The sequence below is a fragment of the Delphinapterus leucas genome, chromosome 9 (assembly GCF_059928025.1).
Source record: "Delphinapterus leucas isolate spDelLeu-1000000601 "Yukka" chromosome 9, BTC_Dleu_Yukka2, whole genome shotgun sequence".
Lineage (NCBI taxonomy): Eukaryota > Metazoa > Chordata > Mammalia > Artiodactyla > Monodontidae > Delphinapterus > Delphinapterus leucas.
The window spans coordinates 105475977-105502214 of record NC_143137.1 but is presented as its reverse complement, the minus strand read 5'-3'; the positions used below and the strand labels follow the sequence as shown (position 1 = coordinate 105502214).

At 50.4% G+C, this 26238-nt stretch overlaps 2 protein-coding genes across 6 annotated transcripts in view; both read left to right on the top strand.

Annotated features, from left to right (window-relative positions):
- Positions 1-17155, top strand: part of C9H7orf57 (chromosome 9 C7orf57 homolog) — a 36971-nt gene extending 19816 nt beyond the window's left edge. For all 3 annotated transcript variants that reach the window (XM_030761501.2, XM_030761499.2, XM_089917942.1), the window contains one exon: positions 8930-17155. The gene's annotated coding sequence lies outside the window, so the exon portion shown is untranslated. The remainder of the gene's footprint in view (positions 1-8929) is intronic.
- On the top strand, positions 438-25486 carry UPP1 (uridine phosphorylase 1). Of its 3 annotated transcripts, XM_089917940.1 has the most exons (9): positions 438-489; positions 8930-8993; positions 17922-18004; positions 18236-18350; positions 19969-20127; positions 21147-21261; positions 23860-24069; positions 24308-24454; positions 25283-25486. In XM_089917940.1, the coding sequence occupies exons 4-9, from the start codon at positions 18273-18275 to the stop codon at positions 25420-25422; spliced, it is 849 nt and encodes a 282-aa protein (XP_089774066.1). In that variant the 5' UTR covers positions 438-489; positions 8930-8993; positions 17922-18004; positions 18236-18272; the 3' UTR covers positions 25423-25486. The 3 variants fall into 3 exon arrangements, with proteins under 3 accessions (XP_089774066.1, XP_022448927.1, XP_022448929.1); XM_022593219.3 differs by lacking the exon at positions 17922-18004 and having other exon boundaries at positions 440-489; XM_022593221.3 differs by lacking the exon at positions 438-489 and having other exon boundaries at positions 17922-18066.
- The last annotated feature ends 752 nt before the right edge of the window (positions 25487-26238 follow it).

Below are 26238 nucleotides of genomic sequence, written 5' to 3'. Positions count from 1 at the left end.
ACCCAGCGCACCGCGCCTGGCCTGCCCGGCCCCACTCCTACCCCGGGGCCCAGGGCTCCCCATCTTCATCCTCTCTGCCACTTTCCCCCGGCCCCCCGGCTCGCGCTCGGGGTGGGCCCCGCGGACACCCGGGCTCTGGCATGAGCGGTGACCTCGGGTAGTCACCTCTGTCCCCCCGTCTCTGCTGTCAGGCGGGGAGGAAGCCGCAGGAAGCCGTGGGCGGGGCAACTGGTTTCAAGAGTAACCTGCTGGTCATCCGCCGCCGCCCGCTGCGGAACAAGAAACCAGGCGGGGGTGGGGCGGGGGCGCCGGGAGGGGAGGGGCCCCGGGAGAGGAGGAGGGGCTGGCGGGCGGGCGGGGACCCCCGGGCGGCCCTACTCCACTCGCTCGCCGGTAGCTCTCGGCAGGCGTCGGGCGCAACCCGTGGCGGTCCCTGCAAGGGAAGTGTCTGCGGCCAGCGTCCTGTTTTCAGGAATCATCGACCTGCCGGTGAGGCGACTCGGGCTCGCGGACGCGGGGCCATCTGCGGGGAGGCTGTGCGTGGAGGGGGCGCGGGCAGAATGTTCAGGGAAGGCGCGCGGGGAGGATGTGTGGGGAGGGTGTGCCGGGAGGGCGGGTGGGGAGGATTGCGCGGAGGGCGCCGTCCGGATGCTGGTCCACCTGGCGGAGGCGATTCGCGCGTGGAGGAGCTGGGCAGGTCTTCCTCAGTCCAAATTGAGCGGGAAGGGAATCGGGAGCATTTGGAACGTCCCCTTCTTGTCGGGGGAGAGGGGGAAATTACGTTTTGGAGAATGAGTGTTACCGTACTTGCAGAGTTCAAATGGACTCAGGTGTGCGCCTTGAGCCAACAGACAACAGAGTGTCACAGCGTAAAATACTGGCGTCGAGGTGTCCGGCAGGTCAAAAGAGAAACTTCAGTCACAGAGTATCTGACACAAATCCGATTTGCAGCGGGGAGCGGGTCCATCTGCAGCTCTTATACGCAGCAGGCTGTTCTTAAGACTGGCACCTGGGGCAGTCTCGCCGGCTCCGGGGTCGGGGCGTGACCCGGGGACTCAAGGTCACCGGCCCGAAGTCTCCCTGCCCCCACCGCCCTTCCTCCAGGACTGGCGGTCTTTGGCCCTCCCCGCCAGAGGTCAGCCCTGCCCTGGGCGGCTCCCCGCCCATGGTGAATTGCAGAGAAACCCCGTCTGAAATCCAGGTTAGAACAAGGCCATTTCCTGGAAGGCCTTCGAGGCCGGCTCCAGGCGTGGCGACCCTGCGCTCTGCACTCCCCTCGGCTGTTTTCCGTCCTTCTGTCTGCCTCTCCGCCACCTTGCCCTGACTAGCCTGGCCTCACTTTGGCCCATCTTTCCCCACTTATTCTGTTTTCCGGGTCAAAGAGACCTTCGGTTCTATTCGTTGGCTGTGACCTTGGCTTTTAAAAGACTTGCGATTTCCCTGAATAAAAAGATTGTCTCCGTCTGGGTTTCCCACCCTGCCAACCCCTCCCATCCTGTCTGCTTTCACTCTGCCAGGCTCTCAGCACTGGGCTCCACTCTCCCACTTCTCAGCCAGTCTTCCATGACTTTTTTCCCTTTTCAGAGGCCAAACTGACCTTCTAGTTATCTCTCTACTAGACTCCTTAATTCAGCCAGGTTTATCGGGCATGAATTATAGTCTTTTCTAGGACTTTCAGCCCTGGTGGGCACTGAAGTAACACTTTAGTTGAAACAGACAAAGTAGTTTTTCTTTACATTGGCTTTTGTCCAAGTGGACTTTTTCGTTAATCAAAAAATTAATACAAACTCATTGTTAAAAAAAAAAAAGAACCAAAACTAACATATAACAGAAAGTGAAACTTCTAGCTTTTCCCACTTCTTAAAGGTAAACCCTGAACATTTCTTTCACTTCCTCCCATATACACACACACATTCGCTTTTGAAATACGTTCATTTAAAAAAAAATGTTATGGGCTTCCCTGGTGGCACAGTGGTTGGGAGTCCGCCTGCCGATGCAGGGGACACGTGTTCGTGCCCTGGTCCGGGAGGATCCCACATGCCACGGAGTGGCTGGGCCCGTGGGCTGTGGCCGCTGAGCCTGCGCGTCCGGAGCCTGTGTTCTGCGGCGGGAGGGGCCCCAACGGTGAGAAGCCCGCGTACAGCAAAAAAAAAAAAAAAAAAACAAGTTATAAACGTTTACACACTTAGCTATATGCCAAAGTAACCCACCTGTCTGAATTTGGTTTAGTGGGTTAAAACTAAAATAAAACAGAACGAAAACAAAACAAGAAAACCAAAACCAACTGGAGGGTGTTTTGATTTTGCAAAGTTAGTGTTGCTGAGACAGTCTTAAGTAAGGATGGGGTGGGGTCAAACCAGATAATGTCGTATCTCATGGAAGTAGAACAGGCAACAGAGAAATTGTAACGTGCACCGACAGGCCCACATTAAGAGCTAGAGTGCGAATTTCGGTTCACACTGTGTTCCCTTCACTGGTGGTTGGGAGGAAGGTGAGCGATGGCCTCCTGTGTCTCAGGTGGAAACAAAGAGTAGTTCTCAGTAATTAATGATTTAAAAAGGAACAAATAGTTCAGGAACAACCAACTGTTCTCAGGCAAGAGAAGCCACCATAGCAAAGACAAGAAATCAGTCATAAAGACTCCCAGTTCTGTTTCTTAAGATCGGCCTGAAGCACATTCTTGAGCTGTTTTGCAGGATCCAACCCCTTTAAGCGCCCAACCACCAGATTACCTGGTGCCTAAGGGATGGTGATGCTGACCTTTGGGACCCACAATCAGGTGCCTGGATTTTGTCAATCTAGAGTGACCTTAACCTCTTTTTAATGCTAAAATATCTGCCCCAAGGGTGGGATTGCCGCCATGTTTGCACATGCACTGTGTGTTGGGGCATGTTGTCCGCTGGGCAAGGGCGTCCAGAACTCCCGTCTACACGGAAGGTCACGTGTGCCCTTTCATGAGTATGCATGTGCCCTTGGCTTAAAGCATCCCCATCCTGCTGCTGGGGAGACGGTGCTTGGACGGCTAGCTCCCTGTCTCCTTACTTGTTACCAGCAGTAAAGGCTCCTGCTTTAATCAGAAGTACCTGGTGTGTTTATTGGCTCAGCGCCCCAGGCAGTAGGCCCATCGGGTCCCCTAGCAGCCGAGGAGCCTGAGACCCCAGAGCCAGGATCAGAGTTCTCTGGGATGTGGCACCTCCCGGCCGGAATCTAGTGAAACCCTCCTGTTTAGAGAACATGGGGTCCTGGAAAGTGAGAGGAGACACCTTTAGGACACCCGCGGCCCTTGGGACAGTGTTTGTTAGAAGGAATGCTTTCTGAGACAGGCTCCAGGTCGGGGGGTCTCACGCCACTGGTCGGCCGGGCTGTGGGAAAGCTGTCAGCTCTCCTGGAAGCCCTGTCTCTGGACCAGGGCTCACCTGGGACCCTGCTGCCCCCTGAAAGACAGAGTGGAAAGTCCATGCTTCTCTAGTACTGGACTCGGCCCCAGGCGCCTAGTTCCTACCGGCGGCCCTGTATCCCCCAGCATTTCTGCCTTGGGTGATGGCTGCAGGCACCTTGTGCAGGAACCCAGTGCCTCTGACGAAACGTCCAACCTCACCCCTTGCTTGGAACATCACACTGTGGCCTTCTTTCCCTGTCCTCCCACTCGACACAGGCATCCCTGGCAGCCTCACCCTGACACCACCTTCCAGCCCTTTGGATTCGCCTCCTGGATGTGGAAGGTGCCACACTTTCCTTTTCTGATTGCATCTCTGCTCACGCTGTGTGCCCTTCAAATCCAACTGCAGGGAGGAAAAGCTTCTATCCTCTTAGATTCAGTTCTTGGGGGACTGCAGGTTAAAAAGACAAAAGACAGATTAGCAAGAGAAAAGACAGATTTTTATTTACATGTGTATGGGAGAGTTCAGAAAAAAATGTGATTTCAGGAGGTAGTTGGAATTTGGGGCTGATATACCATCTTAAAAGGGGGTGGGGAGGGCTTCCCTGGTGGCGCAGTGGTTGAGAGTCCGCCCGCCGATGCAGGGGATGCAGGTTCGTGCCCCGGTCCGGGAAGATCCCACATGCCGCGGAGCGGCTGGTCCCGGGAGCCATGGCCGCTGAGCCTGCGCGTCCAGAGCCTGTGCTCCGCAACGGGAGAGACCGCAGCAGTGAGAGGCCCGCGTACCGCAAGACAAAAAAAAAAAGAAAAAGGGGGTGGGGAGAGGCAGAGAGGCACTTCTGGCAGAGAAAATGACAGAAGGGGGTGGGGCCAAAAAGGCACTTAGGGAAACACAGAGGACTTCTGAGAGACAAATGATCCCTTAGAAAAAGAGATGAGATATAAGATAGGACAATATCTATTTGGGTTTTTTTCAGAGAAAAGAGTTTTTTTCCTAGGAGGGGTGGCGACATGTTTGGAAGTCTCTAGGTTCAGGCAGGTGCGGGCTTTCGGGAACTCAAAGTCTTCAGCTCAGAATAGTTGTTATGTGACAGTGGCTTATTCTGGAGCCCTTTGTGTGGATCCAATATACAAACCTCTGACTGTCATTCCCTGCTTCCAGGCTTTCCGAGTCCCCCGGTCACCCCCAGGACGGTGTCACGTTGTCGGTGGTGACACGCGGCTGTCTGGGCACCTGGCCCCTAACCAGCGCCCGAATCCCATCTCCCCATGCTGAGCTGGCTGAGCTGTTTCTTCTGCACCCTCCACATATCTCATGGGGTTTCACGTCTCCTTGTTGTAAATACCGTTAGTCCTGTCCTCTCTCTGCCACATCTTTTCCTGGCTATTCCTAGTCAGGGACCACTAAGAAACAACCCATTCCTCACGCTGAACTAGATAGACCTCCGGGCGCTGTTTGCACCTTTCCCTGGCTCTCCGTCAGCCGACCTGCGTTGGAGCTCATGGTCACTCATGTTTGCGGCAGTGGACTCCAGCTTCTCAGAGCCCTGGGTCTTTCTCATCTCCCTTCAGATCACACACACCACAGCGGGTGCGGGTTCTAACCTGAATAGGTACACCTTGAGGAGCCAGGACAGCTACCTGTTGGGGATTTTACACATTGGATGACTAATGTGTGCAATGCTTAGCACTTTCTGCTCTCCTACAGATAATACTTAATTAGAAAGGCATTAAGTTACTAAAAAGGTGAACTAAAAGTACCAGGCAAGTGCCCGAATCCCCCCTGATGTTGTAGTTCCATCCACAGCCACAGGGGCTGAGGCGGGGCAGACAGACCAACCACCTTGAGTCTTTCCTGGTTGGACAGCGCTGCGACGCTAATTCAATATGGGGTTTGGGAAGCTGGATTTTCTCGGCCACAGAGGAAACGAAGTGTATGCTCCACAGGTTTCGTCCTGGGATGATGTCCAGGCTGGAAGTCCACTGTATGATGTCAAGCGTGTGTCCTTAGGAAATGCACATACATATTATCTGTTGGAGGAAACAGGTCCAGGTGCATGATAACATTAATTCAGTAAAACAATTGAAAAAGCGGTTGTCAGAAACATTCCCTAAAGTCTCTGAATGAGCTCACCTATGAATGGCCTCTCCTAGGTACACTGCACAAGGGCAATGCTGGACAGTGCCTGCCCTGGGCCTCTGCGTGCAGAGCAGACGGTGGGGCATCCCCCCACGAGTGTTTGTCTAGGCCTTAAGTTGTGACCCAGAGTTGAACAGACTGCAGTGGACCCTGGGGGACTCCCCCTCTCCGTGTTAAACCCCAGTGGACCAAACTTTGGCCTCGTTGGTAAAGGGACTGCAGCATCCCCTGGGCCTGTTTCCTGATTCCTTTGACGGTTGGAAAAAATAATGCAGCTTGCTGACTGAAAAAAAAAAAAAAAAAGCACAACCTAACATTTGGGAAGTATGTTTTATGCGGTGGCCTCACTGAGGACTAGCCCAGCACACAGCCTCTCAGAGAGCTCTGAGGGACTGCTCCGAAGAGGTAAGGGGGGAGCCAGGATATAGAGGGAGTTTTGCTGAAAAACAAACAAACATGTAATTAAAAGATTACTGCTAATCAGAAAAGCAGGCATCTCAATGATTTCAGTGCTATTCTGTGTATGGGAAGATGCAAGAGTCGGGGCTCATGGAAATCATTCCTTTGATGTGCATCTTCACTACCTAGGGCCAGTGTCCTTCTTTTCTCCATCCTGAGTCCCCTCGGGGTGCACCATGGGGGCTGCTGCAGTGGCTGATGGAGGTAACATTCCCCGTTTACAGGAATGACTGGTGCCATTCGTTTGCCTACAAGTTTATGCACTTCTTTTTTTAACTTGAAAATTTCTTCTGAGATTCCACCATCGCCCTGTGCCCCTGCGTGGTTATCACTCCCTTCTTAATCATCACCAGGGTCTCCTTTCACAGCAGTGGGGCCCGCTCCCCTCGCTAGTGGCCTCTGGAGTAAGGGAGAGTCTGGGTGAGCAACCAGCCTGCCAGTGAGAGTAGAGTGGCTCTTGGGCTCCCCCTCCTGCTCTAACTGGTCTCAGGGGAAGTAAATTGAGAGGTTCACCTCCTCCCCACCTTTGACCTTTTTCAGTGGGCGGGGTGGGGGGTGGGGTGGGGGGGGTGGCCATATCATTGATCCTCCACACCCAGGTCCTTCCGAGAGTGGAATGTGGCTCTGGTGACTATACCGGGACTCCCAGGCCAACCTGCCTGTGTGCTCGCTCCACCTATAAGTGTCTTAAGATATTTGGTGGGGAAATTTCCAATTAGAACATTGCAAAAGTCTGCGATTTTCTCTGCACAGAGCTGGTTCAGTAAAGCCTTGCTGTCCCCAGGATGAGGCTCAGGCCCAAGGAGGAGTTACTTTGGGGGTGGGGGCTGGGCGGGGTCGCAGCCTGGAGGGGAACAATCACCTGGCACTGAGAGTACAAGGGGAAGCAGACCCCGAGCAGACTCGGGAAGGAGCCCAGGTCTGGGGCAGCAGAGGGCAAGGCCGAGGCAGGGAAAACGGTTCTCTGGTTCAGGGGCAGGGGAAGCCACCCGGCCTAGAGAGCAACACTTTCTCTGCAAGGCCAGACAGGATGTCTTCTCTGTGGCTGAGCTTCCTTTCCTGGAAAATAGGGGTTGGGGACCTTCTGGGGTGCACTGTGCACCTCTGATTCAGCCTCTGCCCCGTGGGAAGGTGCCTCTAACTCTTCTTCTTTCTGAGCTCCCCACCCCCTACCCACAGAGGAAGAGCCAGCAGCCAGGAGGGGATGGATTGCAGGAGGAGGTGACCCCAAGCCCTACTTCATCTCTCAGTGGACAAGGGAGAGCCGATAATGAGGGCTGTGGGCTGGCTTCGCCGGAAGGCACGTCTGCACTTACTGCAGACGGTGAGGTGGATCCCAGAGGGATAGCAGCTGCTGGCTGCAGGGCGGAGGTGCCGAGGGCTGCATTTCCTGGAAGCCAGACTTCTTCAGAAGCTGGGCTGTCTGCATCAGTCTGTCTGACGGATGCTGTAAAGGCAAATTATGACCTGAGATTCTGATCACCAAGTACAATTCTACTTTGTTTTCCCCACACCGTCAAGCAATTCTCCACACCAGCTCCTACACCAGCGGGTCCTACGATCCAACTCAATTCTGACACTGTCTACCTGGGGACAGTGTCAGACCCCAAAGGCTAAGGGCTCAGTCCCATAGGACTGCCCGCCTTCCCCCGCAACCGCCCCCCATCACAAGTCCAGGTTATCACCTGTGCTTCTGACCCACTGGCTATAGAGAGGAGGTTCCCATAACCCCCCTCCTTGGGTTCAATCAATTTGCAGTTGACTCACAGGCTGACATTTCCTCAGAAGTGTCCTGTAAATGCTAAGGGAGCATGAAGGCTAGGTGAAGAGAGACAAGGCAGCACTGCAGGAAAATCTGTGCTCCAGACCCAACTATGACAATATGCTTTGGTTTTCAGAATTTGCCAAAAATGGTCAGTATCTAAGTGTAACAGTGGCCGTCAACCCTTTTTTCCAAAAAGAGGGCTTTGGGTTTTAGCTTTGTGAGGCTGGTTTTCTGGTAAGCGGCTGGTGAGGTAGCAGGTTGAGAACCTGACCTGGGGATGGGGGAGGTAGCTCCACCGTAGACCACTCACCGAGTTCACCCAGCAGGTGCTCGGGCTCAGCTCTGCAGGCACTGGTGTCGGGTCAGTGCTCTGGTGGCTGAGCCCCAGTAAGAACTGCGGTTGTGTCTCATGGTTTTCCCTTCCTCTGGTTCTGGAGTGGGACCAGGGCAGGGATTGATCCCTACCTGCCCCAGGTCTTTCCCTTCCCTTCATGGCAGGCCCTCAAGAGCTGGTGCCTTTGCCGGGCCCCTCTCTGCCCCCTGAGCTGTCCTTGAGGCCTGCTGGAGGAGAGTTAAAATTCTAGAAGCGTGAGGCACCCAGGTGTGGTCTGTTGGGTCAAGGCAGTCTTGTCTGAGGGACCAGGAAGTGAAGAAGGGTTTTCTACCAGAGTAGGAGATGCCAACCCAGGCTCGCTTTGGGCACATTTCCGCCAGCTCCTCTCTGAAATTAGCAACCCTCCAGGTCTTATATATGTACGTGTATGTGATGTAAATTTGTCGAGTTCCTCTTGATGGCACTGACCTTCCACAGGTTAGTGTGGCCTTGTTGACGGTCCAAGTGACCTTGGTTCCTATTGGGGGGACCCACTAGCGTTCAACTAATTAAACGAGGAGCCCATTGGACTGAGGTGTCTCTAATGCCGAGGCAGCCTGTGTCAGCACACTGAAATCTAAGCTGTAAATGCCTCCAGGCTACAAAATCAAAATGCTATGAACAACCAATCACACAGGCCCCCTGGGCCTCATGCTGCAGCCATCAGCCGCGTCCTTGCTTTGTTTCCACCTTCTCTCTGTCTGCCGCTCCCCTGCTCCCTTGTCAACCACTGATTCCAATCGAAGTGCGCTCAAATAAGCTCATAAAATGTTGACTATTACTTCTAACAGACTCTGTGCTGTTTTCTCCTAGGGTCCTGCCTCAGCTGAGGGATGGCCTCGCCAGGGGCTGAAACAAAGAAACCTGGAAATCACAAGTAAGGCTCTGACCTGCATGCTGCTGGGCTCGGGCTCGCTGTGATGACTTTGAGCCACACAGTGTTCTAAGAGCTGACACACGTGGACACCTTGGTTCTCATGTCAGAGCCTGAAGCCTGGAGGACTGACCACTCAGTGGATATACAGCTGAGCTGGCTGAAGACCCCTGGCACCTGGTGCCAGGGCCGCTGCTCGTAGCCTTGGGATGTTTGTTTCCCAAGGACGTCTGGGCACTTGCTTGGGGTGCCCAGACCTGTGTCCAGTGGGGTTTCTTTACATCTGGACACTCTTCTGAGTCACAGTCCCTGCTTCTTTCCCAGCTGTCTCTTGGTTCTGACCTTTCAATACTTTCCTTATTACTTTGCAGTTTTTCATTATTCCACTATGTGATTCACATGGCCACTCTTTTATGTATATTTGTGCATTGCTGGTGTTGATGAAAAAAAATTACTCAGTAGTTGATCTAAGAAAGAAATGGAAAATTTTATTTGAGCCAATCTGAGGATTATAACCCAGGAGACAGTTTTTCAGAAAGCTCTGAGCATTGCTTCACCCATAAGAGGCCAAAGCACGGTTATATAAGTTTTTGAGACAAAGGGTAATAATACCAAATGATGTGTTACTGACAGTTTACACAATCCAGGTCTACATGTACAGAGTAGTGGGCATGGGTCATCATGGCCCCTCACAAGATTAAGAAGGAAGGTTATCTCTTAAGGAGTTGTGACCCTTGATGAGATTAAAAAGGAATGCTGTCTCCTACGGAGGTCTGGCTAGTACAGATGCACAACCCACACTAAAGGGAAGGGAGGAGATCCAAATGGACAAAGGAAATGTTATGTTTAAATTTTTCTCATTTTAAATTTTAAGATATGAACTTTTTTATCAATTTCCCCATTCTGATCATTAATCTTTTGATAGAAAGCCTTAGGTGATCAAATATTTGTTCCTTTGATGCCAGGGTGGTTGCTTACCTGCCCTGGGTTCATCATGTCCCTTGATGTCCAGACCTAATAGCCTGCTCCTTTCTTTCCTTTTAAGGGGTTATATTAGTAAGATGTCTGGCAAGGACTGTCAGTTCCAAGTTGTCCAGTAGAAGTTATGCCAATTTAACCTTGCATGTACCTTGTGCTTGTTCATTAATTTATAGTGAGCAATAGACGTGATCAAAATTGACAGTAAAATTAATGTCATTAGTAAGGGTTTAAGTGAAGATCCTCCTAAACCAAAGCATTTTCCTAGTATTTTTACTAAATTTGGAAGATGATCATTCAGAACAGAAATTTGATCCTTCATATGTCATAAGACGAGTTAACAAATATCTCGGCCAAACGGTCATACCACTGGAAAACTGATAGAAACCCAGAGTCCTCATATTAAAGGCAGATTGGCAGGGGTTGTTTTCAAGGATACCTGCAGGTGAACTTAAGCCCAAGGGAAAGCAACTATGCATCTTCCTAACCAACCCAGGGAAAGCCAAGGCCATAAACTTTTCTGTAGGTCTACTGAGTCCTGTTAAGAGCTACCCAATATTTAACATCTAGTGAAAAGGAGTATTTATGGCCAAGTTCAGAACAGGTGTCATTAAATTGGCCAGGTAGGATGGTGTCACTTAGTGATATTGGTGATAATGTTAGCTTGAATGGTGTTGATATAGTGTTGGTCTTAGTGGAAGTCTAAGAAGGCCTGATATGGTCCCTTCCAAGGTAGCTGTAAAGAGTCCTTTATCTGATATCTTTTCCCGTATGCATAATCCCCTGGTTGCAGGTCATGGCACATGTGATCTTCATCTGAAGATAGATGACTGAGATAAGTTTCAGAAACAAACTCTACAGTAATGTAACATAGCAACAAGGAATCATCTGAGAAGTGAGTCTGAGGCAGTAAATACAGACCTCAGTTAACAATTATCAGGTAATTAATTTTATTACCTGATAAAGCTACTGGGAACCCAGGAGTTCCCAATTTCTGGAGAGATCAGGTAGAAAGAAAAGATAAATGTCTCAATTCCACTTACAAGGGAGTAATTTACCCAAATTGCTGTAAGTCATAATTAGCTTGAGGGGAAGAGTTTCCTTATATCTGGAAAACAGATTCAAAAACCACCAACCAGGGAATTAATTCCCTGGTGGTCCAGTGGTTAGGACTCTGTGCTTTCACTGCAGGGGGCACGGGTTCAGTCCCTGATTGGGGAACTAAGATCCTACAAGCTGCACAGCGTGGCAAAAAAAGACAACAAAACAAAACCCGGAAAACAAAACCACCAACCAGGGATTGAACCCAGATCCCCACAGTGAAAGCACCTAGTCCTAACCACTGGACCACCAGGGAATTCCCAAAAAGTCCTTTCTATGAATCTTTTTGAAGATGAAGCAGTCTATAAATGACATAAGACTTAAAAAAGCAAGGTTAAAGATCTGATTACAATGCAATTGTCAAAGAAACTTGGTTATTGCTTTGTCATACAACATTTTAAGACAAGAACTAGAATTACGACTATAAACATTTACCAGGACATACCAGATTCTTAGGAGCTCCATATAATTTCTAGAATATGTATATTAATAATATTTACCCATACAATATAACCTAAGAAGGTTTATCACCACTCATTTGACAATGCTTCCCATGTAATTTAACATACCAAATAAGCCTAATTAGTTTAATATTCCTCTCTCTGAGATGCTTCAGGGGTCCTCTCTGAAGAACCCCAAAGTTAGCTAGAGGTCAAAAGAACTTCAGGGAGAATTTGATATTTGGGAGTTTGTCAAAATATCAAAAAAGGTTTAAAACACTTGGTCAAATAGGATATAGGTCACTGAGGAGCAATACTTAATTCACTTAACCAAAGTGACAATAAAATATTTCACAAGCAAACACAGCTCACTCAAAAGGCTCACTTAAAAGGCAAAGAGGGCTTCCCTGGTGGCGCAGTGGTTGAGAGTCCACCTGCCGATGCTGGGGACGCGGGTACGTGCCCCGGTCCGGGAAGATCCCACATGCTGCGGAGCAGCTGGGCCCGTGAGCCATGGCCGCTGAGCCTGTGCGTCCGGAGCCAGTGCTCCGCAACTGGAGAGACCACAACAGTGAGAGGCCCATGTACCGCAAAAAAAAAAAAAAAAAAAGGCAAAGAAACTTACATAATCCATTACCAAAAGCAACTCAATGTTCCAAGAAAACTTTATTCTCTTAACAGAGAGAAAACCAAACTCCAGTCTTGCTATTTGGTATTAAGCTACTCTTAATAACAAATGTATTTAATTCAATTCAATGCAATCCTAGCCTCACCACACACAGAACTCTTTTCTCAGTGTTCCCTTTTCCACGCACCTTCCATAATGTTCTGTCTTTTGTCCCTTATTGATTATGCAGAAAAAAACAGCTCTAGGACAGAATTAATTTCTTTCCCTTGAACAAAATGATTTCCATTCCTCATACCTTCTTTGGCTGAAAACATGTCTCCTACTTTCCTTGCATACTGAAATGTTTCCCTTATTTTAGTGGCTTTAGTTACATATATATTATAATTCTTAACCTTAAAACCTAGTATCCAGCAGAAACTAACAAATAGGTAATTATGAACTGTCTTTTACATTAGCATCCCAAACATTAGCATCCCACACATTAGCAAACGTATACATACTATTTACCATTTCTAGAAAACACATGGTTTTTTTTTCTAACAGAAAATGTCTTAGTGTGGCACCAAATATATTTTTATTAATAGTCCTAAATATCTTTAGTTTCTCTGTAAAAGGAAGCTTATGTTCAGTAATTAATGTTTCAGTATCTTATTTGGAAATAAATTCTGGATAGTCATTGAATTCCCATCATTTAACTTAATCTAACAAAACTCTAAAGTTTCAAGTTATCTAAATCCGGAGAGACTATTTTTAAGCAGACATTCCTAAAACATAATTATTCCTTTAGAGTTTACACCAAAACTCTCACCATTTCCGTTTAATTCACTTAAAAGTTTAGCATACCAAGTCATTTTTCTTGCTGACAAATTTTGTAACAGGAATAATAAGATCTTATGTGATTTCTAGTGAACCTGGGTACAGTAAGAGTATTATACTTAACGTTGGTGACTGTAAAGACATGTCTGTATTAATTAAACCATTTGCTTTCATTAAAATTAATTTCAATGAAATTAAAATTAATCCTAGCTCACACGATTCTGAAATTCATTCGAGATAGTTTCTTTTATATTTCTAGGTATGTATATAAGTAGCAGCTAACTTCCTTTAAGCCAATTAAATAGAGCTCTTATACAAATTAATTTTGGCAATACTACACATCGACAATACAGTTAGACACATACAGACACACAGACAGAGACCCCATGGTTCCCAAAGTTCCGCAATTTCAGCCCTGAGTCAGGAACAATAATAGAAATCCCTTCAGTTACAAAAGAAGTTGGATTCAGATTGGGTTTCTGGCAGATGCAACAGGGTTGCCTGTCTAGAGGGCCAAACCCTTTTTACTAATATTTATGAAGAAGACACTTAGGATTTGCCTGTCCTTGACAAGTCAAGTTCCAAATTACCTATCCCCCTTTTGTTTTTTTCTCTGGATAAGAGTTGCTTTCCTGAAATCTGCATTTTAAAAAGATTACGAATATTTGCATCTCAAAGGCATAGAGGGAGAAAGGCAAGTTCCTCCTAGGAGGACTTTGTTCCCTTAAGGCCAGGATTTTTTTTTTTCTTCTTCAATGCCTACAAGCCTCTGAAGATAAATAGGGGGGGATTTTGGAGTGGTGAAAGGATTGGTAAGCTTTGAGATGTTTCTGAAGGCACACCTCAGGTCCTGTAAAGACTAGATTTGTAAAACAAGGGCAGCTGTTTTTCATTCCTCAAAGAAATGGGTGGCCTTCTCAGTGTATCAAAGGACTGACATGCCCATTCATGTATGTTGGAATGTTTGACTTTCCCTCACTTAGCTTAGGGGAGAAATCCCCCACTCCCCCCCAGAAAAAATTTCTCTCAAGCTCTGAGTATCAGCTCTGGTCAGTTTAGTCAGACCACAGACCAGTGCCCTCCCATCTTGGTAATCCGTTCACAAAAAATTTGAGGATCCTCCCTGGCTTTAAGAAATTCTTTAACTATGGCCCTCAGTTCTAACTTTTTGAGACAAAGGGTTGTATGTCAAATGATGTGTTGCTGACAGTGGACACAATCCAGATCTACAGGTACAAAGTGAGTAGTGGGTCATGGGTCGTCATGGCCCCTCACGGGATGAAGAAGGAAGGTCATCTCCCAAGGAGGTCTGGTTAATGCAGATTCACAATCGACAGTAAAGTGTGTGTGTGTGGGGGGGTGGCAGAAACAGGCAGAGAACAATTTTATATTTAAAAGGTTCTCATATTGCCCTAAAATACAAATTTTTGTCATCACTGGAGAAGCAAGAATTTTATGTCTTAATCCCAATTCCTACATGGACTTGAAATCCACTACTTTTCCCAGTTTCCTCCCCACCCACCTCTGCTGGGGTTCCCTGGGAGACCCCATCCTGGGCAGTGGCCTCTCCTGGTTCTGGTGGCCTCTCGCCTTGATGATGTCCAGGGCCGTATGCTGCCCTCTGGGAACCCAGCTTAGGGCTCCTTGGTTCTTTTCTGGGAGGTCCCTCGGGAACTGCTCTGGATACTTGCACGTGTGGGTCACCTAATTTCACACGGACACCTGTCCCCCCCTTTCCTTCCCCATGGGTTCTGAGGTCCATTTTCAAGTTTTGGAGCTGCCCTGAGAATAGTACTTGCAGAGAGAATTTTTAATTGAACTAGTAGGATCGCTGGTGCTTCTTTTTTTTTTTTAATAAATTCATTTTTGGCTGTGTTGGGTCTTTGTTGCTGCGTGCATGCTTTTTCTAGTTGCAGCGAGCAGGGGCTACTCTGTGTTGTGGTGTGTGGGCTTCTCATTGCGGTGGCTCCTCTTGTTACTGAGCACGGGCTCTAGGTGCGCAGGCTTCAGTAGCTGTGGCTCGTGGGCTCTAGCGTGCAGGCTCAGTAGTTGTGGCTCACGGGCTTAGTTGCTCCGCGGCATGTGGGATCTTCCCCGACCAGGGCTCGAACCCATGTCCCCTGCATTGGCAAGTGGATTCTTAACCACTGCACCACCAGGGAAGTCCCTCCCTGGTGCTTTCAATCATTGACAAGCAAACACGCCCTGTCCCCACTTTCCGAGCCCCCCCCCCCGCCCCTCCCTGCCCCACCCCCCTTCCCGGGTTGAGGATCCTGGAGGCTGGCTGAGCGGGTGGTTGAAACGAAGGCTGGAGAAGGGAGGCCTGGCGTCAGGTGCCCTGGATGTGACTCCACTGAGCAGTGACCCCTCCCCGTTGGTTAGTCATTATCTTCCCCTCCCTCCGTCGTTTTATGGTCAATACCAGCTTGTATGGTCCACCCTCCAGAGGCCAGCGTGTCCTGTGAGGAGCCCTGAAGTCCAACTCATGACCACAGCCTCTTATTAAAGGTGTGACCCTGAGCCTTTACGACGGGGACTGGTAGAACCTAGCCTCTGTGGCAGTTGTGGTGTCGAATGACTTATACGCACCACCACTAATGACATGGTTTCCACCGCTTCCACCCTGCTGTTGTCTGCATCCCTTCGGCCTGGCACAGGGCCTGATGCGTGCTTGTGTGCGATTCAACTGAAGGTCCCCCTCCTCCCTGCCCCAGAGCCCCTTCCTCGTTCTCTGCCAGTCCCTTCAGCATGCGGCGCAAGATGTCTGGGCCAGTTTGTCTAATGGTCAGTCGTGTTTTCCCTTCCCTGCTGATAAACTCCTGGAATCAGAAGCCGAGTGTCATTCATTTTGCATCTCACCCATTTCTTTTACAGAGTAGGTGCTCAATGAATATTTGTTAAATGAATAAAGTGACAGAATAAAGCAAGGTAAAGTCACTTGACATCGTGTGTAGACTAGAAAAATAGTTTTCCAAGTAATATGTCTGTGACTTGTTATTTTAAAATCCTTTAAAAAGTGGAGTTTAATCTATAAAAAATTGAATCACTATGTTAGAGACCTAAAACTAATACAATACTGTAAGTTATCTATACCTCAGTAACAAAAATACTTGTTCTATTCACTGTTACGTGTCCAATTTACATATTTTAAAATCCTTGTTGGTCTTCACAGTTACGCCATATTTCCTTCTCCTTTTCCTGGAATGAAAGAGGAAAGAAACGTTTTCTATTTTGAAATATGACACAAAGTTGTTTTATCTCATTCTGTTTCGTCAGTTCCAATGCTCGGCCGTTAGCCCTTCTCTTTGTACTCTTTGTTCATAACATCCTGAAGGAGAACAAGAACCGTAATTACAGTAAAATATTTGTCTTTAAAGGAGCTTCAGATGCTCTGGCTGTGTTATGACTTAGAATTTCAGCTTGGTCTGGAGATCAAGGAGGCATTCTGGGAAAGCTTGGGGTTTGTCCGAACTGGATTTGGTCCCTTGAAAAGAGACCTCCCTGCCCCAGGAGAGTAAGCCTGGTCAGGACTGGCCGGGGTCCAGTGCAGACTCTGGCTTGGGCAGGTTGCTTGCCCCTCCTGAGGGAGACTCTCGCATCCCTGCCCCGGTGCCAATAGCACAGTCTGCTAGTGGTCCTGCTGCCAGTTTAGTGATGAGCTCAGGGTGTTGGCCAGTCCACCAGCACCCTCCTTCAGTATTTTGTTCGCATCTTTTCTACATCAGCCTTTTGAGACTGTTTGCCTGTGAGTTAACTTGGATGCCATTCTAGGGAACACGGAGGGAAATGTGAGAAGCACGAAAGTAGGAAGCGAGGAGATGCAGGAGAGAGAGAAGCAGGTGCCCTCGGTCTGGAGCCTGGGCATCTACGGTTGACGACCGATGGACTCCAGAGAGAATAGGTGTTTACAAATCACAGGCTGCTGAGAACTTCTCTTCCTGTATGGTTTTTTTCTCACAGAGTTAGATTGAGAAGGAAATGTGATCCGTGGGTTCGGGGCGGAAAGTGTGACTCTGAAGGAAGAAACAGAAAGTCTTGATTGCTGGGGACCCATGGCTGCTTCCCTCTGTGCCACTGGCATCTGGCAGCACACCTGTGAGTGGAGTCAGGAAGGCACAGCTGTGGAAGGAGGCGTGTCTAAGGCTGGAGATGCAATCTAGACCTGGGCATCGTGTTTGTAAATAAAGTTGTATTGGAACACATCCACACTCATTTGCGTGTTGTCTGTGGTCACTTTCATGGGTGAACAGCAGGGCTGAGAAGTGGCAACAGAGCCCCTATGAACTGCAAGGAAAAAATATTTACTATCTGGCCTTTTATGGGAAATGTTTGCTAACCCCTATTGCAGGCCAGCAGCGTGCTGTGCAAGAGAAATATAATGTGAGCCATACAAAGTTTCGAGCAGCCGCACCGAGAAAAACCAAAATGAAAAGATGTCTTGTCTCATTACTCCCTTTGGACATTGTCATTACTCCCTTTGGACATTGTACCAGCGAAGTGCTGGCTAGTGAAACAAAACGAAAAAGAAAGGCCTCAGATTGGAAAGGCTATCTCTGGGTGGGAGAATTAGAGGCTATTGTTTTTCTTCTCATCCATCCATATTTCCTGTGATAAATGTATTATTTTTATTCATTTATTTATTTATTTATTTTTTTGCGGTACGCGGGCCTCTCACTGTTGTGGCCTCTCCCGTTGCGGAGCACAGGCTCCGGACGCGCAGGCTCAGTGGCCATGGCTCATGGGCCCAGCTGCTCCGTGGCATGTGGGATCTTCCCGGACCGGGGCACGAACCCGCGTCCCTTGCATCGGCAGGCGGACTCCCAACCACTGTGCCACCAGGGAAGCCCTATTTTTAAATTGAAGCCAAGTTTATATGTTGAATGAACCTGGGTTGGGTAGCAACTGGCTACATGCTTTATATGGGATGATTTGACGTTTTGATCTTTGTATTTTTTTTTTTTTGTGGAGCCTTTCGACTTCGGGGATCTTAGTCCCCTGACCAGGATTGAACCCGTGCCCTTGGCAGTGAGAACGTGGAATCCTAACCACTGGTTGGTGTTCTTCTGAGTCCTTCCTGATCATCCTCCAAAGAAGCCCTGGGTGTGGAAAGCGGGTGAGGGGAAGGAGAGAGGGAGGAACGGAGACAGTGTGGGAGCCTCTGCAGGCTGGGATCGGCCTGCCCGCTGTGGCCCATGCGCCTCGCTGGCACAGGGTGTTGCTGTGGTCCTGCCGGCCCCTGGACGCTGGTTCTCTAAACTGCCTCCTTTCCTGTTTTGGGACAGCGACTTTGTACAGCTTTGCAATCCCCACGTGGCTGCAATGAAAGAAGATGTCCTCTACCATTTCAGCCTTAGCACCAGCACGCACGACTTCCCGACTATGTTTGGAGACGTGAAGGTAAAAGCAGGGGTTTTGATTCTGGGCATTTGCCCCAAGATTACCCCCCTTTCAGGTGACACAGGTAGACTGCGCCACACAGGGCGGAGGTGACAGAGGACAGGCTCTCGAAGTTATATGTTGATCGGATTTTTGCAAATTGTTACCTTTCAAGAATATGAACTATTGAGTGAAAGAAAACTATCACAAAGAAGTATTGGTTCCTATAACTGAAACAATGTAAAATAAATTTCCTAATGCTTCACTGAGAGACTAGAAAGGAGCAGACACTAATCCTTTTCTAGGGGAGCAAGGGATACCCAGGAGGGGCAGTCGCATGTGTCTGCTGTCTCTCATTTAAGATGCACATCCATCTGTTTAGCTAGTTTGGTCCTGACTTATCCTCGCAGAGGACTTTTAAAGTGTCTAATCCCCGTGTGGAAAAGTGGGCTAACGTTTAGAATTGAAAACTGAAACAAGCCAGTGACCCTAGATCCGGGGCTGCCTCATGCGATCGTAAAGTCATAACCAGGTTACATCCTGTCAGCCACCCAGATCTTTTGTGCTGTTCGTTTCAAACCGAGGGACGACTTTCCATGTGTTGTTGTCTTTTCGTTTTTAAATTTTTATTGGAGTCTAGTCGATTTACAATGTTGTATTAATTTCAGGTGTACAGCAAAGCGAATGAGTTATACATATACACATATCCACTCTTTTTTAGACTCTTTTCCCATATAGGTCATTATGGAGTATGGAGTAGAGTTCCACGTGCTATACAGTAGGTCCTTAGTAGGTATCTGTTTTATATACAGTCGTGTGTATATGTCTATCCCAATCTGTCAATTTATCCCTTCCCCTCCTTTCCGTGTGTTCTTAATTCATTCCGTTTTCATTCTCTCCTTAAGTTTAACCTGTAGTTTTTTCTAGGCTATAGAGTTTTTCCTCTTTATGTTAAGAGGCTAATAACTATTTGATCACCAAGTCCTTAAGACTGGCTTATTTACCTGGTTTTCTTTTGACGCTTTCACGTACGACACTTTGCAGATGAAGGTTCTACTTCTCTGAAAGCCACCTGCTCACCGCACAGCTGCGACTCCCCGAGCCCCCACTGGCCCCCGGCTCTTTCCACAGGTTGGCCATTTGGGCCTCTGCCAGCCGGTGAAACAGCAGTTAGAAGCCCATGTTACAGATGGGCTGTGGGGCCCTGGTTGCACATTGAGGGGCCCGCAGCATCTTATTCCAAACGCCGGCTCTCTCCAGTGCAGTGGGCTGCTGTACACACGATGCGCGGAGCCTGGGCAGGCGCGGAGCCTGGGCTTTCCTGCTGGAGAGGGCGAGGGTGTGGTTGTCCTGGCTTGTGTAGAGCTGATTGCTCTGCACTGTGGGGGCCTCTTGCACCGAGCGGTGAGTCCATGAACTAGTGCTTCTTAAACTCAAAGGAGTGTCAGAATCAGCAGGGGGCTCCTTAATGCACACATTACTGGCTCCCCAGATGCGGGGGGGGGGCAGGGAAGGGACCTGCATTTCTAGCAAGTTCCAGGAGATGCTGCCGCCGCTGGCGGGGGGCACTTTGAGGACCCCCGCTGTACAGACGGGGTGCAGTGCCTGTGCTGATGGGGGCTCTGTTCTCTGTCTGCAGTTTGTGTGTGTTGGGGGAAGCCCCTCCCGGATGAAAGCCTTCATCAAGTACATGGCCGTGGAGCTGGGCCTTGACCACCCGGGTGCAGAGTATCCCGACATCTGTGAGGGCACCGACCGCTACGCCATGTTTAAAGTGGGCCCGGTGCTGTCGGTCAGCGTGAGTACCTGCCCTCGTGGTGGGCTCAGCCCTTGGCTCTGCAGGCCCCATCCCCGCCCTGCACGCAGCCTGACAGAGGAAACGGGTCGAGGAGAGCCTGGGGCTGGGCTGCAGAGGCAGTGGAGCCCGTCTCCAGGAGAGACAGCTACACACGTACAAACACACGCGCACACCCACCCAGCTGTGCGCACACAGTGAGCACCCGGGTTGGAGACCCGGGAAGATGGTGCTCGGCCTGGACCAGGACCACGAGGAGAGCCGGGCACCAAGTGGTCCCCACACCATCCGCCTGTGTTACTTCACACACATGCGATTCAGCAATGGGTGAACACAGAAACCTCTGGTGTTCTCGTTTTCCAGTTTTGGTTCCCTTTGCAGAGAACATTTTTAGAGGAAGTGCTGCCTTACAGTAAGGCTGCCCCTGAGGCTGGGACAGGGGCCCAGCCCTCTGGGCAGCTGAGACGTCTGGTGGTACTAACCACCCGCAACACACCCAAGAGTAAGACGTATTTAGGTCCAGATAATCCATGGAAGCACTTCCCACAAGTAAGACTGCAGGACGAACACGTTCTCCAAAGAGGGCTTGGCCACAGGGGCAGCTCCTGGCAGACGTGGCACCGGGAGGGCCTCTGAAGAAGGGCGGTTTTGGGGATGCGGAGGTGGAGGAAACGGCACAGGCAGAACCGCGGCGGTGGAGCCACCAGCCAGTTACCGAGTTTGGCTGCGGCAGAGCGTGTGGAGAAAAGGGAGAACGTGTGCGGGGCTTCCCACGCCAGGGGATGTCTGTTACCTAGCAACAGCAGCCCTCTGGTCCTCAGCTGCCATCTGTTCCACGGGTGGTGTGGATCAAAGGGGCCATCCATTCGACAGCGTCGTGCAAACCTTTACACTTCCCCGAGTGTTCATAGTTTTAAGTGTGCGTTAGGAAGTTCATCTTCTTTACCGCCAGTTAGCAATGTAGCACAGAACATACAGAGGTGCTACCAGAGCGTGACGCTGGCATTTCTCCCTGGTTCTAGCACGGGATGGGCATCCCCTCCATCGCCATCATGCTGCACGAGCTCATCAAGCTGCTGTACCACGCCCGGTGCTCCGGCGTCACCGTCATCCGCATCGGCACCTCTGGCGGGATAGGTTAGTGTGCAGAGCGCCACTGGGACCCGGTGGGCAGAGTGGGGACCCAGAGCTCCTCCCTGGGCCGTGCCCAAGGAGCGCTCAGCAGCAGCAGGCATTTTGTTATTTTTTTCTGGTCCAGCTACTTCTCCCAACCCATACCCCAGAAATAGGCACAGAAAGGCACCAGGCCACGCGCACCTGAAAACCCGTCCTTTCGGAATTATACAACATGTGCCTTCTTGTTTGCTTGATTCTCTTTTTATTCTTGCTAATCCCTCTTTTCTCTGCCTTTCTCCTTCACTTTGCTCACTCCTCCTCTTTATCCCTGCAAGGATGTGAAGCACCTTATGAGAAAACCTACAGGAAAATCAAAGGGGGAAGAGAGAGATGCAATACAAAATTAAGATGTGTCCTTAAGTTGCGTAAAAGCCCCCCATTCGCAACATAATTTTATTAACATCGCAAAGACAACAAAGAAAGAAGAGGATGCAATGAGAAAGTAAAACGCTAAACATCATGTTGAATTTTCAGCCAAAGTCTTTGAGGCAAACTTGTTTTACTCTGATGTCCCACCTCTGGGCCGGTTTTTCTGCGGAAAACTGGGTTCTAGTAATTCTCGCTCCCGCTGAGGAGCTGGGAGCTGCTGGAAGGAGGTCTGCTGTCATCAGCCTGGCCTCTGTGCATTTGTTTCTGACTGCCTAGACCTGACCTCCCCTGCATTTATGGTAATTCGAAAATTTAGGTTTTCTCGCTGTGATAGAGGATCGCTGTAGGTCCTAAATCTTTTCAATACGTTATCTCATTTTTCTTTTCACTGTATAGACAGATTGATGGTTAACATCCATGTTTGCAGATTGTAATTCAAAGTTGAAAGGAGTTGTTCTCGGGAAAACACCCCAATGACCACGAGCTCCCAGGCTGTGCACACTTAGTCTGTGATACCATCGACCCAACGGACTCGTGGCTGTGCACATCGCATCAGCGTGGGCGAGGAGCTCCAGCAAATCCTTCCTGAGTTCTTGCTTTGGAGGGATTTTAAAATCAATAATCAGAGAGAGAATTCTGGAGGGAGTAGGGTGGATTTTGAATCTCCCAAAATTGCCCCATAAAAATGGAGAGATCAACTAGAGAGCCAGACCCCAACCCCCCGACAACAGTGTGACATGGTGTCCCCACAAATCCCAAAATAGGAACAGTGGGTGGCTGGCATGGGCCGCCACTCGGGAGGGAGAACTGGGTGACTCCAGCGTTTCTGTCAGATGTGAGAATTCTGAAATGGCCAACAGGTATCCCGGGAAAGGGCAGGGCCTGTGTGAGGAAGAGCAGCTGACACTGGGAGGGGTCCTGCGCCCTCCAATTTGAGGTCTGAAGTGGCTTGAAAATTCTAGGCCCCATGAGTTCATGAAAGCCGCCATCTGAGCTTTTTTCCACGTCCACACTCGGTGTGGGGAGACACCTGAGGAGAGTCTACGTTGACCAGAACAGGGACAAAGCAGCAAGGGAGAGAAAGTCCAGATGAACATGCAGGGGGCAAGCAGAGCCAGAGCTTGGCAATTGGCCATGTTTTTTGTTTTTTAAACTAAAGTAGAGACACAATTTATACTTTATTTTTTAAAATTTATTTATTTTTGGCTATGTTGGGTCTTTGTTGCTGCGTGCAGGTTTTCTCTAGTTATGGCGAGCGGAGGCTACTCTTCCTTGGGGTGCACAGGCTTCTCATTGTGGTGGCTTCTCTCGTTGTGGAGCACAGCTCTAGGTATGCAGGCTCAGTAGCTGTGGCTCGTGGGCTTCAGTAGTTGTGGCTCTTGGCCCTAGAGCGCAGGCTCAGTAGTTGTGGTGCATGGGCTTAGTTGCTCCACGGCATGTGGAATCTTCCCGGACCAGGGCTCGAACCCGTGTCCCCTGCACTGGCAGGTGGATTCTTAACCACTGTGCCACCAGGGAAGCCCATGGCCACGTTTTTTAATGTTTCATGAGAGCGGCTGACGTGGGGCTCTGGGACAGATCTCCTTGCTCCTTCCTCCTCCCTAAATGTTTAGGAAAACGAATATCACATTAAAGTAAGTAGTAGTGTAGTAGAAGGAAAGGCTCCTGGTCAAATCCCACGCAAAGTTATTACAAAACCAAAGAGCAAGGAGCAGAGTAACGTCTGTACAATCTTGGAAACGTCCAGGGAGGCACAGGAAGCAGGACCTCCGGTGGGTCAGTCCTGGAGGGAAGCCAGGGTGTCAAGAGCTGGTGACCGCAGGAGCCAGGTTTGGGGTGCCCCAGTGTTCCTTACTCAAAACCTGAAATAATAAGGTACAAAACAGGGACCAGCTGAACACATACTGGTAAAGGGAGCCCCAGACAGTTCCAGCAGCGACGGAAAGACGCTGCTCTGTGGGGATGGGCCGTCCATCAATCTCACTTTCTTCTTTGCACTTTTCTGTATTTTCTGCAGCGTCTACGCATTCATTACTTTACCTTCAGGAAAAAAAAAAATCTGGTGCTGAAAAGAGATCCTTACCTATTTCTTTTTAGGGCATGACTGACCCTTCAGTGTTACAGTGCGTGGACGGGGCCCTCCCCTCCCTAACCGCCCCTTGCAGCCGGGACACCCGCTTCTTCCTGCAGGTGTGGAGCCCGGCTCCGTGGTCATCACCCGGCAGGCGGTGGACGGCTGCTTCAAGCAGGAGTTCGAGCAAATTGTCCTCGGGAAGCGCGTGGTCCGGAACACGCACCTGGACGATTGGCTGGTGCAGGAGCTGGTGCGGTGCTCCGCGGACCTGGGCGAGTTCCCCACGGTCGTGGGCAACACCATGTGTACCCTGGACTTCTATGAAGGTGAGGAGTGCGCTGGTCTCCCGCCCGGGGGTCCGCACCGCTGCGGGCCTGCGTCTCAGCACCGGTTCCCTCGCGGGCCAGTGGGTCGAGGACAGGCGGGGCCCGTCGGGCTGGAAAGCATCTCTGTCTGGGGGGCGGGGAGGGCATGCAGTAGGCGCTTACTGAGTGCCCGGGGGTGGGGGGCGGTGGAATGGGAGGTGGGCGCTCCCGGGCCAGCATCGGCTCTCCACGTTCCCAGGGCAAGGCCGCCTGGACGGGGCACTCTGCTCCTACGCGGAGAAGGACAAGCAGGAGTACCTGCGGGCGGCCTACGAGGCCGGCATCCGCAACATCGAGATGGAGTCGTCCGTATTCGCCGCCATGTGCAACGCCTGCGGCCTCCGAGGTTGGGTACCTAGGCCGCAGCTCCCCCAACTGCCCCCCATCTCCCCCCGCCCCCCCCCGTCCTCCCGGCCCCCGCCCATCGCCAGCCTTGGCCTTGCACCCGCCCTGCCCCCAAGGCATGTTTCCTCCCGGGCCCCGCCCATCGCCAGCCTTGGCCTTGCACCCGCCCTGCCCCCAAGGCGCGTTTCCTCCCGGGCCCCGCCCATCGCCAGCCTTGGCCTTGCACCCGCCCTGCCCCCAAAGCATGTTTCCTCCCAGGCCCGCCCAACGCCAGCCTTGGCCTTGCACCCGCCCTGCCCCCAAGGCGTGTTTCTGGACCCCTGCGCTGGGACCTCCTTGGATTGTCACGTGGTCCAAGGCAGGGTCCTCAGTGTCTCTGCAGGGATTCACGTGCCACTGAGAGGCCAGAAAGATGAGAAAGTCCCCCCTTCGGGTCTGGGCAGGCTTCGCTGCTGACTCTACAATGAATCTGGCCTTCAAAGATCTTTGGATTTCTGAATTGGGGCTAATCCACCGCAGTTCCTGGCCTTACCCTTCGAGGTCCAAGCTCTGCCTTCCAGAATACCTGCCTCACAGCTTTCACGTCACCTTGCCTTTCAAGGCAGTGCAGGGCCCCCTGAGCTGGTCCTGGGGTTTGTTTGGGAATCTCTGGGAACAAAGGCAGGCAAGGATAAGGACAGAAAAGGATAGTGTGGCCCCCTCAGCTTTTTCGTGTTCTCCGTCTATCAGAAGCCACTGTCGGCCCCTTCCCTTGAGGCCTGGACGCTGGTCTCTGTGAGCTAAGCTAGAATCCCGCTCTTTGCACTGACCTGGCGTTTGCTCTTTGCAGCGGCCGTGGTGTGCGTCACGCTCCTCAACCGCCTGGAAGGTGACCAGATCAGCAGCCCCCATGAGGTGCTGGTCGAGTACCAAAAGCGGCCCCAGCGGCTGGTGGGCCACTTCATCAAGAAGTGCCTCGCGGCAGCCTGAGGTCCCCAAATCTCCAGACATGAGCGTTGGTGTTTGCAGCAAATAAAATCATTGCCACAATCTCCTTCTGTATGACTTCCTGCATCCTTTGTAGAAGAGTCTGGGGAACTGATTGTGTTTCAGAGGCAAAGAATCCTGTATTAACTACGCAGGAGTTTTTGTTTTTTGAAAGCTTCATGGGAGAATTTCCACCACATTAGCCTGATTTGGGTTTTCTTTAAGAATGCTCCTCTGAGTATTTGAAATATTTTTAGGGAGATTTTTCAGACTTGTAAATTCTGATAGTTGTCAGATTTCACTCACTAAGAGAGAAGTCACGTCTGCCCTGGCCTGACACCTCCCCTGCATCTGTGCCCCCGTGTACCTTGGCTTCTTCCTGGGGAGTCAGGACCCCCCAGCTGGGAGACTGGGGGACAGGCAGAGGGAGAATCCAGGGTGTCCCCTCCTATCTCAGGTGGGTCTGGCAGCTGCTTTTGGGCTGTCCCCGTGTCCCCCCAGCCCAAGGACAGTTGCCCCAGTTGTCTTCTTGGCACGTCTATACCCGTGTGACAGTGTTTAGTGTTCGACTCCTTTAAGTGCCCAAGGCGTGCTATTTACTGATTGCACATATGTGCTACTTGGCAGGTAGCTCTGTGACTTTTTGGGGTGCGGGGAACCGTGCGGGGACCCTGGTGTTGATGTACGAGTATGGTCCACACACTCTTCAAGAACCCTCTTCCCTGAGATTCTTAGGTTCACCCCAAAATGAGGGTGGGTAATCAGGTCATTCGAGACCCACTGAGCCAGGCACCGGTCCAGATGCTAGAACCCCCTCCT

What these genes read in the sequence shown, in the direction of transcription:
- UPP1 (XM_022593219.3), top strand. Translation starts at nt 8,950, where the DNA reads ATGGCCTCGCCAGGGGCTGAAACAAAGAAACCTGGAAATCACAA. An exon ending in AAGAAACCTGGAAATCACAA is followed by an intron (nt 8,994 to 18,235) that starts GTAAGGCTCTGA and finishes GTTTTGGGACAG; the next exon opens with CGACTTTGTACAGCTTTGCA. An exon ending in CAACGCCTGCGGCCTCCGAG is followed by an intron (nt 24,455 to 25,282) that starts GTTGGGTACCTA and finishes TGCTCTTTGCAG; the next exon opens with CGGCCGTGGTGTGCGTCACG.